The sequence below is a fragment of the Juglans regia genome, chromosome 14 (assembly GCF_001411555.2).
Source record: "Juglans regia cultivar Chandler chromosome 14, Walnut 2.0, whole genome shotgun sequence".
NCBI classification, from domain to species: domain Eukaryota; kingdom Viridiplantae; phylum Streptophyta; class Magnoliopsida; order Fagales; family Juglandaceae; genus Juglans; species Juglans regia.
In genome coordinates, this window is record NC_049914.1 from 24407526 (window position 1) to 24422520 (window position 14995).

General features: G+C 36.5%; 1 protein-coding gene across 1 annotated transcript in view; it reads left to right on the forward strand.

Moving 5' to 3' along the window:
* LOC108994638 (nuclear cap-binding protein subunit 1) overlaps positions 1–13825 on the forward strand; it is a 28048-nt gene extending 14223 nt beyond the window's left edge. Inside the window, exons 7-19 of the mRNA XM_018969925.2 lie at positions 193–324; positions 900–966; positions 1892–2091; positions 4647–4717; positions 5174–5258; positions 6920–6988; positions 7128–7246; positions 9271–9409; positions 10016–10516; positions 11160–11459; positions 12266–12444; positions 12576–12690; positions 13404–13825. Of these exons, the coding sequence (XP_018825470.1) occupies positions 193–324; positions 900–966; positions 1892–2091; positions 4647–4717; positions 5174–5258; positions 6920–6988; positions 7128–7246; positions 9271–9409; positions 10016–10516; positions 11160–11459; positions 12266–12444; positions 12576–12690; positions 13404–13508 (2082 nt within the window). The 3' untranslated portion in view covers positions 13509–13825. The remainder of the gene's footprint in view (positions 1–192; positions 325–899; positions 967–1891; positions 2092–4646; positions 4718–5173; positions 5259–6919; positions 6989–7127; positions 7247–9270; positions 9410–10015; positions 10517–11159; positions 11460–12265; positions 12445–12575; positions 12691–13403) is intronic.
* Positions 13826–14995: the final 1170 nt, after the last annotated feature.

Sequence of the window (14995 nt, forward strand, 5' to 3'; positions counted from 1 at the left end):
ATAAACCTGTGGTTAAAAGTTTTCATGGTCTTTTGGAATGGTCTTGGCACATGTTAACTTAGATTGCATGGAAGTTTATTGTGGTTCTTCCTGTGTTCTTCTGGTCTTTTGTTTTAATTCTCTTTTTGAACATTAAAAATTCTCTCTCTCTCTCTCTCTCTCTCATTTGTTGACATAGCACATTAAATGCAGCAAGTTCCTGAGGAGATTGAGAGAGTCATGGTTGGTGTAGAAGCTTATTTGAGCATCAGAAGGCATGCTTCTGACCGTGGCTTATCGTTTTTCGAAGATGACGATGAAGCTAAGAATGGACTTGGTGAAAAGGTATATTTTCTTACCATAAATATTTATTTCCAGGGAGTTTTAATTGCTTTTTTCTTTTGGGTCATCAATCTGTCCTATTTTCTTTTTGGGTGAATTGAGCAATTTTATTAACAAACACAACTTCATTTTTTGTTGTTTTTATTGCAATTGTTCCTTTATCTCTAGGTCCACGTTGTTATTGGGGATGCTTGTATACAGATGTTTGTTGCTTCTACTATCTTGCAAAAGTTTGTGAATCTCTTGAGTAGCCTAAAAGAGGATCCTGGAGAAGAAGTCCTTTGCTTTGGCAGCCATTTCCCATTTTTTTTTAGTTTGTAAAAGAAGAGCAATTTTGATGTTTTGAATGGTTAGATGTTATGGTGAAAATTCCTGTGTTTGAAGCTGTTTTAATGTCTATGAACTAAGGGTCAATGTGGACTTCAAAATTAGTGCCTTGCTCAAGTTTTTTAACATTCAATTTTAGTTATGTTATGATCTTATAAAAAAAAGTTATAATCGTATACAATTATTTTCTTGTTTCTCCTTGTGGTGCATCTTTTCTACTTAAACTCTCTTCTTTTATTTTCTTTCATCAGGATTTCTTGGAAGATTTGTGGAGTCGGATACAAGATTTATCCAACAATGGATGGAAACTTGATAGTGGTAATGGTGTTTTTCTTTTCTTTTCTAGGTTGGTACAATGATAAGTAATCATTAGTATTCGTTAAACATTAATTATTAATTATCTTCATCCCTTTTTTTTTAGGTTTTTTTCAAATAAATAATAGAAGTTTCCTTAAAAAGCGCTGAAGGCACAATCCAAGTACATAGGATATCTACAAGAAGGCTACATCTCTAGAAATAAGATCTGTTTCCTTTGTATGATTCATTCCTTATTTTAACCATTGCCTTTTGGGAGATAGTTCAAGTCAAGGGAGGTCTAGAGGGAGGGCAGGAGCAGTATTATGAAGCCTTCCTCCGTCCTTGTAGGAAGGGGTTGGAGTATTAGTTTCAGGTGTAGTATGCAGAATGGTCCTGTTTAGCTTCTAAGGGAGTTTCAGGTGGAGTCTTAGTTTTGTGGAAACAAGGGGTTGGGTTAATTACAGTGATTTGGTTTGCTGGGGAGGGGGGGCGCTTTTGTCCTAGTCGGGCTTAGTGTATATTGGATGGACTTATTGTTCATTAGCGGTTCTCTATTATATTCTAGGTGTTCTCTCTTGTATACACCCAGTGTACTTGGTTACGCCTGTTGATATTAATAAATTTTTACTTGTCAAAAAAAAAAAAAAAAAACCATTGCCTTTTGCATTGTGTGATCTTGGCCACCAAATCATTTATTTTTCTGGTAGTATTTGGACACATTTAGTTTTCAAATGTTGTCATGATTTACAGGTAATGTACTAGTAGTAATCAACAATAACTTTTACCAGTTGCAGTGATTTAATTTCATGCATTTATTCGCATGAAATTGTGGAAGGACTCATACCATAGTTAATTTTTGACAGGAATGCAATATTGAGTGTGGTTGCATTTATACTTATTAACATCTCTTCCCCTGATATGTGTTGGTACTCCTTTCACTTGTCAGTTCCTAGGCCTCATCTTTCATTTGAAGCTCAACTGGTTTCTGGTAAGTCTCATGAGTTTGGTCCCATCAGCTGCCCTGAGCAACTCCATTCACCTTCAACACTTTCTGGGATAACTCATGGTAAACAGAAGCATGAAGCAGAGCTAAAGTATCCTCAAAGAATACGCAGACTGAATATATTTCCTGCAAGTAAAGCTGAGGTAGCTTTTGATGGAAGATGTTAATGTTTCTGTGTACTATTATTCTTCTTTTTCATATTGATGTGTATATATCAACCCTTTGGTTCTTAAGTTGTTTGATTTTAAAATTATTATTTTTATAGGTAAAGATGAATCTTTTTTATAAGGGAGACACCTAAGCATGATTAACAACTGATGCAATAAAGTCATGGATACTCAGTCCATTGAAATCTATCATACTTGACCAATTGAATAAAGTGTTGATCAAGAAAATTCCAAGCTCATCCATTGTCTGATCGCGATCTTCAAAGCTTCTTTCATTTCTTTCGCTCCAAAGATGCTATCATGGGCATATTGGGGCTATCTTCCATATTGTTGTGATTTGTGGATTGCATGAAGACCTCTCCAATTTGCTAAGAAGGCCAATCAAACCTCTTGGCATAACCCATCATAGCCCCACTCTTGCAAAGAAATCATTCCATGAGGTCATGGCTACCTCGCAGTGTAGTTGATGGTCAAAGGTCTTCCCTCTCATAATTGCATATAAAACACCAATCCATCGCAATGATCTGACGTTTCCTTAGATTGTCTATAGCGAGAATCTTCCTTAAGGCAAGCTGTCCATACAAAGAAAGCTGCTTTTGAGGTAGATTAGTCTTCCAAATACTCTTCCAAGGAAATGAACTATTATTTTGCATACCAAGAAACTGATTTGAGGAACAAATTATAAACTTCTCGTTTTTATAAGGGCACAGAATATCTTGTTAGCAAAAGATGCTAACTAGATCCTTACTATAGACAACCTAAGGAAGCGTCAGATCATGGTGTTGGATTGGTGTTTCGTGTAAAAAGAATGGGGAATCGGTAGATCACTTGCTTCTACACTGCGAGGTGGCCATAACCATGTGGAATGATTTTTTTGTGGGATGGGTCATGCCTTGAAGGCTTGTGGTTTCCTTGTAAGTTGGAGTGGTCTCCAAGCAATCCACAAGTGATTGCAATTTGGAAGATGATCCCTATATGTATGTGCTGATGTATTTGGAGGGAGAGAAATGATGGAAGCTTTGAAGGTCGTGAGAGGACAGTGGATGAATTGAAAGCCTTTCTTTTACAACCTTGTTCCTCTGGGTGGGGGCAATAGATTTTAATGGGCTTTAATGCCCATGAATTTCTTTTTTCGGTTGTAAATTTTAGTCAGATATTACACATGTATATGTCTTGTGTACTTGGCTATGCCAATTACTTTGAATAAAACTTCTTGATTACCTATCAAAGAAGAAAAGAAATTTTGAGGATCAAGAACGGATGATAGGGAAGCTCAAAACTCTTCTTCAACACTTACCACTTGGGCGAACTTGTGTGCATGAGCCTCATGTAACATGTTTGATTCCCTTTGAGATCAAACTGCGATTTAAGTGGGAGCTCATGGCAGTGGGTTACTGTGCTAGTCTACCCTGGGGTTTAGGTTCCATGGGTGAGTCCTAAGGGCTCTGTCATGGGATGGTTCCCCCCATCATAAAATAAAAACACTTTTCCCTCTCTGGACAGTATCCATAGATTTTAATGGGTTTACACTCCATGATTATTGTGTATCCATGGAATGAGCCTTTGGCCTTTTGTTAATGAGATGATTGTACTTATGAAGAGAATGCAAATGAAAATCGGGTTGTTTTTTTATACCTGTTGGTTTCTGCTGTTTATGATAATACAACTTTAGAAATGAAAGAATGGAGGATTTTGGTTGTCTTAAGGAACTAATCTTGGAGCTTTTTTTTTAAAAGTAAATGATTGTATTAATAAGAATAGGCAAAGCCCAAGTAGAGAAGAGGGTATACAAGAGGTAACACCTATTTAGGAAGAAGAAATGGAAACAAGAAAATCATGAAGATCAAGGCCATTGAAATCTACAGATTTGGCCCATAGAAATGAAGTTCTTGCAAAATCTAATCTAAGCTCCTCTAATGAACGCTTATTGTCTTCAAACGTCCGGTCATTATGCTCTTGCCATGAGCACCATAGAATACAAATAGGAACCATCTTCCACACATCTGTGATTTGTGGAATACTGCCTAGTTTTGTCCAATTGGCCAGAAGCTCACCACTGTGGCAGACATAAACTAGGCTAGCTCTAACCTTCTCAATACATCTTCCCATAACTCTCTAGCAACCTCACAATGCAGTAGAAGATGATCCAGTCTCACCACTTATTTTGCACATACAAAACCAGTCCTCTATAATCTTGTAACCTTGTTTTGATCACTCACATTTTGAGGTTTTTATTTTTCGTTTTTCTTGTTTTTAATGTTTGAAGTGACCGATGTTGATGCCAATTGATGTAACACATTTGATATGTCTGCAAATGGTAACGGTTTTAGATATTAAACGCTATTTATTCTTTAATTATAATTCTATTCACCAATACTATACTACTTAATATTGAGTTTTAGCATGCCATCATTGAAGTATTTAACTTTTTATTTCTGTAAAATGAAAATTGTCACAGCATTTGAATGGTGATTGATTGATGCTACGATTTTCTGTGCTCTCTCCCTCCCTCCCTCTCTCTTGAATGACAGGACCTACAACCTATTGATCGGTTCGTTGTGGAGGAGTATCTGCTAGATGTGCTTTTCTTCTTCAATGGCTGGTTTGTAAATCACTAGTGCCAGTTATTTAATGATTTGATTGATTTTCTTATCCTGTATAATGTACCAATCAAAAGAATAAATCAATCAATTACAAAATTTCTATAGCTGAGAGAGACCGAGGATTTGCTTATAAGCACAATGTGTCCGGATACCATGGTATGAATGTTGGGACAGAAAGAGATTTCTAAAACCTAGAACGTTTCTTTCAATTGGTAGTTTGTTTCAAGCCATTTTCTGTTTGTTTATGCTGCATACTTTTTTGCTCGTAGTTTCAGTTTGTGTAATATCTGGTCTCTAGTTTGATTTGTTTGGTCTATATGAATTATGCTGCTGTTTTTATGCTCCTTAATTTACTTTATTTGGGGGAGCTTAACCTTATCTTCTATATGTATTCTTTTTTATTTTGTTATATTGTAATTTTTATTGTCCCTGTATCTTGGTTCATGCAAAGCTAGTCGGAAGGAATGTGCTGCATTCATGGTTGGCCTCCCTGTGCCTTTCAGATATGAGTATCTCATGGCGGAGACAATTTTCTCCCAGGTATGACTTTTGACCTTACCGTCGTATATGCTTTTGATATTTATTTTTTATTAGTAAACAAATTTTTTATTGATCATAAGAGTAGGCAAAAATCCAGGTATACAGGCTCATTCCGTCGAAATCGGTTACAATTGACCAATGTGGTAAAGTTTTGGAAAATTTCCAATTTCCTAAGCTCTTCCATTGATCGCTCTCTATCTTCGAAGCTTCTATAATTCCTTTCCCTCTAAATGCACCTCCATAAGCATATTGAGACTATCTTCCATATTGCTGCAATATGAGAGTTACAATATGAGAGTTACCCTGAAGACCACTCCAAGAAGCTAAGAGATCAATCACCCTTCTCGGCATCACCTTTTTGAAAATTTGACGATCATGATGGTCTCCCTAATTATATAAGATTCTCTCTTTTTGTTTCTTTTTCTTTTTCTTTTCTTCTCTTCTCCTTACGTGTATATAGAAGTGATGCTTTCCACAAGCATTTTTTTATAAGCAGGATGAAAATTTTATTGATACGAATTAAGTTGGAGAAGTCTGTGTACACAGGAAGTATACAAAAGAACACCTAAATACATTCTAGAAACTAGAAATTAAGAACAGAAAATCATGAACACTAGTTCCGTTAAGCACAATGGCTGAAAACCAGAGCAATAAGGTGTGTACAAAAAAGTTCCTAAGTTCCTCCATTGCACACTCCCTATCTTCAAAGCACCGAGCATTCCTTTCCATGTGTCTTACAATGGCTCCACTCTGAGCTACCTAAACACCGAATACTCCGCCCCTGCTTTGCTCTCGGGACTGCACCAGCACCAAAACCTGCACCAAGGCCTCCCTGTACGAACTATTTTGCAGTTGATTCACCACTGCCAACGGCCTCAGAAATACCCCTCCATTGTTGCGGCTCACTTTTCCTCCCTCTTTTACAACCTCCCTCAGCGCCTCCACCATCCTCCTCCACCCCTTACCATTCATCTCTTCTGGTACAAAGATAAAGTTATGTCTTCCACTGCCACCGTACTCCACTAAGGCCAAGTGGCGACCATGGGCATTTGAACACCTCTGCGCAATGAAGCTTCTGGTACCCTCCCTTGAAGTGGTGTAAAAATCTTCACCCTTCAAACATTCCTCCAGAGATTTGGCAAACCATTGCACCGTGGACATCCCCAGCTTCATCTCTTTCACTACCTTCCAGCTCCTCTCAGTTATAAGCAATGCACTTCCATCCTTCGTCAAAGCAAAAGCTTTCGATTCTATCACTAAGTGTTTTAGGAACCCCGTAAACACACTAATCTCGCCTAGAAACTCAACACTCAAATGTAATCTCGCCGTAGAACCCCACTAAACATCATCATTGATGGTAGAAATTTGGGGATGAAAAATAACTAACATGGCTGTAACCCAAAACAACTGGACTTTACAAACAAAATTACAAAAATGTGCTTTAAGCTTGCTAGAAGAAAGTGCCAAAAAGCCAGCTTGATGCCCCACCCCTCTTTTTTCTTCAGTTTAGTCTTGACTTACAAAAAGAAAAAATTTGAAAAATGATTTTTATTATGTTTATAATCTGAATTCAATTGTTTGAGTATAGTTTTAGTACTTGCATATAACAGTTTGGTTTTGGAGAATGTGAGACTTATATGATAATTTGTGTCTTCTTGCAGTTACTTTTGCTACCACAACCTCCATTCAGGCCAATGTATTACACCTTGGTTATTATAGACCTCTGTAAGGTACCGCAGAAACTTTATTTTAGTTTAGAACAAGTCTTACCTTGTTGGAGGGAACCAATGGAAGGTCTAAAGTCTGTTCCAAATGCAATTAAGATTTTGCCGCATTTTTTATTGCCTGACTACGACCTTTTATTCTTAGGCTCTTCCTGGGGCCTTTCCTGCTGTTGTGGCGGGTGCAGTTCGGGCTCTTTTTGAGAAAATAGCTGATTTAGATATGGAATGTCGGACACGACTCATCCTTTGGTTTTCACACCACCTGTAAGTTCGGCTTTCAGACCTTAAGCAATTTAATTTTAGAATGTGGAGTTTATTGATCATTTTTTGTTGCACTGTGAGGTGCCTAGTTTTTTATGGGCTTCTATCTTTTGGTTGTTTGGGTTACTTGGGTTATGCCTCTTTGGGCGGTAGATCTTTTGAAGAGTTTGAGAAGGAAATTTTCTTGTTCTCAAAGTGAAGCATTGCAGTCTTGTAGAAGTCGGTCCCGTCTTGCTTGTGGTGTATATGGAGAGAGAAATAACTGGAGTTATGAGGATAACAGAAACTCAAAAACTTCTTTTTTCGAGCCCTTTACTATTGGATGATTGCTCACTTTGGTTCTTCTATTTCCAGTTTTCAGGACTTTTTTTCTCATTCTATTTCTTGTAGGCGTTTCTTATGTGTACGCCACGTGTACAAAGGCGACACCTTTTCATCATGTGTATACATGTGTTTATGTAAAATCTGGCACACATCAGTCTTGTACAATTATTGTTTACCATACTAAGTTAGATGTCCATTGCACTAGAATCAAGGAATACTCTTTCTTTTTTCTTCAATAATTTATGTTTGGGACATTTCCAGGTTAAATTTTCATTAAGAGTTCTTGAGACTAATTGCAGACTTGCTTTCATCAATTTGGGATGGTGTGATTGAGAAAATAGAAAAAAGGTTGGCTGGGTGGAAAAGGATCTATTTATCCAAAGGGGGAAGAATTACTTTGATTTGAAGTACGTTGTCCAATCTTCCAACGTATTTTGTTTCCCTTTTTCCTTTGCCCATTGGGGTGGCTAGTAGAATTGAAAGAATCTTCTGTAATTTTTTATGGGGTGGTCTTGGGGATGATAGGAAGCTCCATCTTGTAAGTTGGGATAAAGCCTATTCATCAATTACTTGTGGGGGTTTGGGGATCTGTAATTTGAGGTTTTTTAATAAAGCGCTTCATGGTAAGTGGCTTTGGAGATATCAATTAGAGAGGGATGCGTTATGGAAAAATATTATCGATGCTAAATATTGGAGGGCTTGGGGGAGTTGTTGTTCTAATGAAGTTAGAAGTGTGTATGGTTTGGGCTTGTGGAAGTACATACGGAATGGGTGGGGGGAATTTGTTAACCACGTTTTGTTTAAGGTTGGAGGAGGAGATAGGATTCGCTTCTGGAATGATCTTTGGTGTGGGGATTTGGCACTCAAGAATGCTTTTCCATCCCTATTGAGAATGGCAAGGGATAAAGATGCCACTGTAGCTGATTCTGTATCATTTTCTAATAATATTCCCCAATGGATAATTTGAGAAAGCGCGGTATAATTTGCTTGGACTGGTGTTACTTGTGCAAGAAAGATGGGGAGTCAGTCGATCGTTTGTTTCTGCATTGGGATGAGATTTTCAGTAGGTTGGGTGTAGCTTGGGTGATGCCCAAGAGAGTGGTGGAGCTATTGGCTTGTTGGAAAGGATATATGGGCAGCCATCATATTGCTGATATTTGGAAGATGATTCCTCTTATGTTTAATGTGGTGTTTATAGCTATAAAGGAAGAAAAATTCTTCTAATCAGCCACTATTCACTACCCCACACCCCACACCTTTTTTTTTTTTTTTCATAGAGTGTGGGGTAGTGAATAGTGGCTGATGCATAACATTCCTCATAAAAGAATGGACGCTGATTTAATGACAAAGAACATTCGTCGGTTGAATTTAGAGAGTTTTTCTTTCTTACTCTTTGCTTTTGGGCAAAAACTCTTGTACTGAATGGGGATATTTTAAATGCTCTGTTTTTAGACTTTGCTAGTCCCTAGTTCATAGCTTGTTTTTAGGTGTTTCCTTTTGTATACTTCCTGTATACTTGGGTTATGCCTATCTACTTGCATTAATAAAATCTCTTATCACTTACTAAAAAATCTATGTTCACATGACTAGAACATAGGCTTTTAGAACTATGTTTGCCTTCCTAATTGATACTCCCATGAAAAAAATGAACACATTCTTGAGTTGGTTTGTGTACATTTTCTGATGGCTTCCTAACCATGCAGGTCAAACTTCCAATTCATCTGGCCATGGGAAGAGTGGGCTTACGTCTTGGACCTTCCAAAATGGGCCCCACAACGTGTGTTTGTCCAGGAAGTTTTGGAGAGAGAAGTCCGTTTGTCATACTGGGACAAAGTGAAACAGGTAATACATTCTGCTGTGGGCTGTTTAAGCATGGTTGTAATTGTTTCCTTTTAGACTCAGCCTCAAGATATGGTGGTCATAAAGTGCCTACAGACGTAAACTTCAATCACTATAATATAGGGCAAGCCTTTTGTATTTTACACTGCCCCCTGTGCGGCCTATGCCTCATCTGATTAGATTTTGACCATTTTATTAATTTCTTAATAAATGCTTGTGTGGACATTTCTCTGGACTATCTTGCATAAATTAATCTCTCTGCACAATCTTTTAAAAATTATTGTGATCAAGTATAAACAGATTGTCTGCAAATTACCAGTTTAGTATGGTAATATCCTGCAGAATTTATTTTTATTGAAAGGAAAATGATAAACTTACAACCCTTCTTACAACTGTTTTTTAGAACTCTATTTCAAAGGGAGGGTGGTTATGTATAATTGAAATTATTTTTTAATGAAATGACACAATCACATTGGTTGGCTATAAAATGATTTGTAAAATAGTTGTAGGTGTATTATTACTCTTGTTAAAATAGGGTGTTATAAACACAGTTTGTGTCCATGGTGTCACTTATCTGACATATTCCCTTCATTATTTTTGTTCATTTAGAGCGTTGAGAATGCACCTGGTTTAGAAGAGTTACTTCCCCCTAAGGGTGGACCAAACTTCAGATTCAGTGTGGATGGTGATACAGAAAGAACTGAACAACATGCACTTTCTGCGGATCTTAGTAACATGGTGAAAGGAAGGGCTACTGCCCGTGAAATAATTTCATGGATTGAAGAAAGTGTGTTTCCACTTCATGGTCTGGAAGTAACTCTCAAAGTGGTTCTTCAAACTTTTCTTGACATTGGATCTAAAAGTTTTACTCATTTGATCACTGTCTTGGAAAGATATGGCCAAGTAATAGCAAAGATATGTCCTGATCAAGATAAGCAAGTCATGCTTATAGCTGAGGTGGGTTATTACTGGAAGAATAATGCCCAAATGGCAGCTATAGCAATTGATAGGATGATGGGATACCGGCTTATATCTAATTTGGCTATTGTGAGATGGGTCTTCTCTGCAGAAAATATTGAGCAATTTCATACGTCTGATCATCCTTGGGAGGTACGTTAGAATTTCTGTGGACTTTTGTTTCCATTAACTTGGTACTTTACATATATTTATTGAGTAGAAAAATCTCTTCAAAATAACTTCTACAAAAGCCCCCCCCAAAAAAAACTCAAAAAAGTTATATTTAAACAACTTTTCAATTCAACCTCACTTTTCACCAACCTCAATACAGATCATATCTTAACAGATTTTTATTCAAACAATTCTTAAAAATTTGACAAAACCTTACAAAAACTACATTCTCAAAACATTCTCGACATATCCTAACCCAAACATACATATATAACTTGCCCTAATACCCTGTAGATAATCCAATTATGCTATTTCTTGCCGGGTTTCTTGTCAACAAATTCTTATTTTCATGTCTGATTGTTCCATTTGAGTTGATATATGCCTTATGACGTGATCTATTGTGCAGGTTGTACAACATACAGAGAATTTAATTTCTCAACTTGATTTGCCTTTCTGTGAAAATGCAGAAACCCCTTCCCCCAAATCTCTTAAACTAGAAAGTTTTGTTCAAACGAAACTGCTTAAGACATGCCCCCCCCCCCCCTACTGTAGAGTAATACTTGTATCTTAAGTTACCTAAAACTCTTGTTTTATAGACTTGTCTTTTTTGTTCTACTGTGTACAGGTTCTAAGAAATACGGTTAGCAAGACATATAACCGTATCTCTGATCTTAGGAAAGAGATATCGTCTCTTCAGAATGGTATTGTACCAACTGAAGAAGCTGCAACTAAGGCAAAAGCTGAGTTAGAAGCTGCTGAAGCAAAGCTTACACTTGTGGATGGTGAACCTGTTCTTGGTGAAAATCCTGTGAAGTTGAGTCGATTGAAATTGCGTGCTGAAAAGGCAAAAGAGGAAGAGGTGTCAATACGTGAGTCTTTGGAGGCAAAGGAGGCTCTTCTTGCTCGGGCCCTTGATGAAAATGAGGTATTTGAGTATTTATATTCCCCACCCCAAAAAAAAAAACCCACCTTCGCTTCGCAGACGCACGCCTTTAATTTGTTTTTGTTATTTTCACTTATTCACTTAGTGAAGCACGTATTATCATCTGGAATTAGGTGCTATAATTCAAGAAATTGTGGAAGCTGGAAGAAGATTTTGATTGATTATATATTGGTGGCTAAAAGCAGGCATTCTTTCTCATGCTTTTGAATGATTGTGTGAAAATGGTTCCTTTCATTATTATTAGACAATGATTTTGCTTCCTGCCACTACTTGAGTGACATGAGGAACATATTTCTGATTCTTTCAATTCCAGTCTCCAATGATCTTGACCTGTCGGTGCAACATTGGCTAAACAATGGTTTTTATGTTCAGTTCAGACCCTTTCCATTTCCTTTCTTTTTTTTCTCTTTGCCTTGGCATGGAAAATGGGCCACGGACACACGCCTTTTATTGGAGATTTGTGCTCAGCATGCATGACGGTTGAGCTTACTGCTGCTTGGCTTCTGTTAAATTATTTATCCTACGGCATATGTGAGTCACATCATTTGTTGCTTCCTAAATGGCAGTGTCATTGACAATAGCTTACAACATTAAACAATCTTTCAAGCTTCAATGGCATGGCTAGAAAATACATACTGGCCACTGCCTCTTGATTTGTGGTCACCGGCAAGGTGAAGTGGGGTTGAATTATGAGAATAAAGCTGAAAATCTCGGAATAGAATTCTTTTTGTTTCCATTCCTAATTCAGCACTGCCTCACACTTTATTTGCTTGTACAATGATTTGCAGGCATTGTTCCTTGCTTTGTACAAAAACTTCTCTAATGTATTGACGGAACGCCTGCCTGATGCATCTAGAGCTGGAACATTGTCGGAATTAAAGTCTGTTCGTGCAGATTCAATGTCGGTTGACCTTGAAGAATCATCAGCAATGGAGGTGGACAATGAGAATGAAAGACAACAAAAAAGGTTTCCCTCCCCCAACCAACCCAAATAATAATAATAACAATATAAGGAAAAAAAACTATCTTTTGATGACTTCTTATCTAATGATATTCATGTTGAACTATACATTATCACTGTTGTCTTATTTTTGGCAGTCAATCAAATGGTGGAAGGACTAGTAGTGATGGCTATAACATAGGTGAAAAAGAGCAGTGGTGTTTGTCGACTTTGGGCTATGTCAAGGCCTTCTCGAGACAATATGCCTCTGAGGTAAATAAAGTTTCTGGCATTCCTGTTAGCTTCTTTCTTTCTTGATGAGTGTGTCAGAGTTTCCTATTCCCACTTTTTCTGTTCTCATTTTCTTAACTCACACAGATGCAACACATTTCAGCTAATGGAGTTGCATATGTTCGTTATTGCTACATTACGGTATATATATTAGGGTTAAACCATGTTCGGGTGCCACTCAATCAAGATTCATTGGGCCACCCATTTTCACATATGGTGATCTGAACCCCAAGTGGTGAAGACCTTAGTTTTGGGGTATTACTCCCTTCAAGGTTCAAGGTTCAACACCTTATGGGTGTAAACAATCATTTGGGGCCACATTCTCTGGTGAAAAGTCACGATTTAACCAATTTCGTGTAGGGAAACTTTTAAGGGTGCGGTGCACGAGACCGGAATTTACTTTGCAGGGGTGGGTCCGAAACCCTGCCTTGAAGAGGTTTCCCGACATAAAAAAAAAAAAAACCGTATGGTGATCTGTTTTGAAAATCTGAAGTATCCACTAGATTAAGGAGTTCGTATAGAAGAAATGAAGGGATAACTAATGGGCCATCAACATTCATTGGAATAGTAGGAGATAATATATAGATTCAAAATCTTTTAAAATAAATATATAAGCCATAAATAGATATTATCTAAATTCTGCATGAATTATTAAAGTTGTTTCTTTTTGTTGACACTTAATTGTTGGCGGGCAGATATGGCTGTACATTGAGAAGTTGGATGTGGAGGTATTAACCGAGAATGTGCATCCTCTCTTCCGAAAAGCCGTTTATTGCGGACTTCGTCGGACAATCAATTAGATGTGATGTGGAGTGATGTGATGTGATTTATTGCATAGGGAGGCAAATCGGAATGAGTTGATACGTTGCTGGAGACTACTTCGCTTTTATTAATGCTCTAACATCTCATCTAGCTGAGGCAGATTTCTTTAATATTTTTTTTTGGTGGCTTGTTTTCAAAGATGAATATGTTTAGTTTACAAACCAGAAAGTAGTATTCAAAGCAACTTTGATTAGAATTAATGCGGATGTGTATATTATGATTCATTTGTGCAACTATTGAATCGTCTGCTTCCTTGTGTTAGCAAGGAATATTTACTATGTTTGATGGGGCCATATGAATGAATATCTTTCAATCAAATTCCATCCATTCCAACTATAATAGGTAAAAAAAACTCTCTTTTTTTTGGGCAGGGAAATTAGGCATCTTATATGAGAAAAACGAGCCTTGACTTGTACATTCCATTTTAATTTTGATAAATAATCCGTTATTTTCTATCTTATTCTATTTCATTAATAATAATTAAATTATTAATTAATATATGAAGTGTATTTACAAAATATTATTAAAAAAATTGTAAAATATTATTAAAATATATAATATTATATTATTATTTTAATTTTAAGATGGCTAGTCCAATATGAATTCACTTAGCCAAAAGTTAATTTTATTGCCAAAACTTGAAATTCTAACCAAAATTTGAACTCTACGCCATTGCCAATTGCCAATGCTCTAAGTCCCATCCCAAACCCTAATCGAAAACAGGTACTTCTATTTTCATGCTAGTTCGGGTTTTCACATTCCATCTTCTATCCTCCAGTTAGTTCTGTTAGATTTCCTTTGCCAATATAGTTTGGGAAAGAGAAGGAGAATTTTATGAACGTGTCAAGTAACTCAGCTATCAACTTGCATTAATAGCTTTCTAAACTTCAATGCATGTGTAAGCAACGCATCAGAGAATCAATTTTATATAAATAAATAATAGAAAAATAGTAGTTGAAAATACCAAGATTCGTTTATATAAAATATTACTAGGTTTTACACTGGTTTCCAATCTATTAAAATCTTCATCTTTACATGCTGTATATGCCACTCTTAACATGGATAAACTTAAATATAAAGTTTAGATGAGCCAAATCTTTGTTTTTACATATTCTTTTATTTCCTTTCCATTTATTATGAGTACTTTTATTATAAAGCCTCTGTACCACACACTGTTTACATTGTATAATTTTAAAAATATTTTAATGCATGGCATTTGCAATTGCAAAATGTTTTAGGACTCGTTTGGATACTTAGATTATCTCAATATATCAATGAGTGATACTGGAATGGTTTAAATTAAGATGTTACATTGGGTTTTGGAAAATGAGAGAGTAAAGGTTGAATAAAAATATTATAGAGTTAACAAATTATTTAAATACTATTTGTTAATATTACTTTTATTTTGAAATTTAAAAACGTAGCGTCGTAGTATTGTTTGTTGCATTTTGTTTAAAAATTTGAG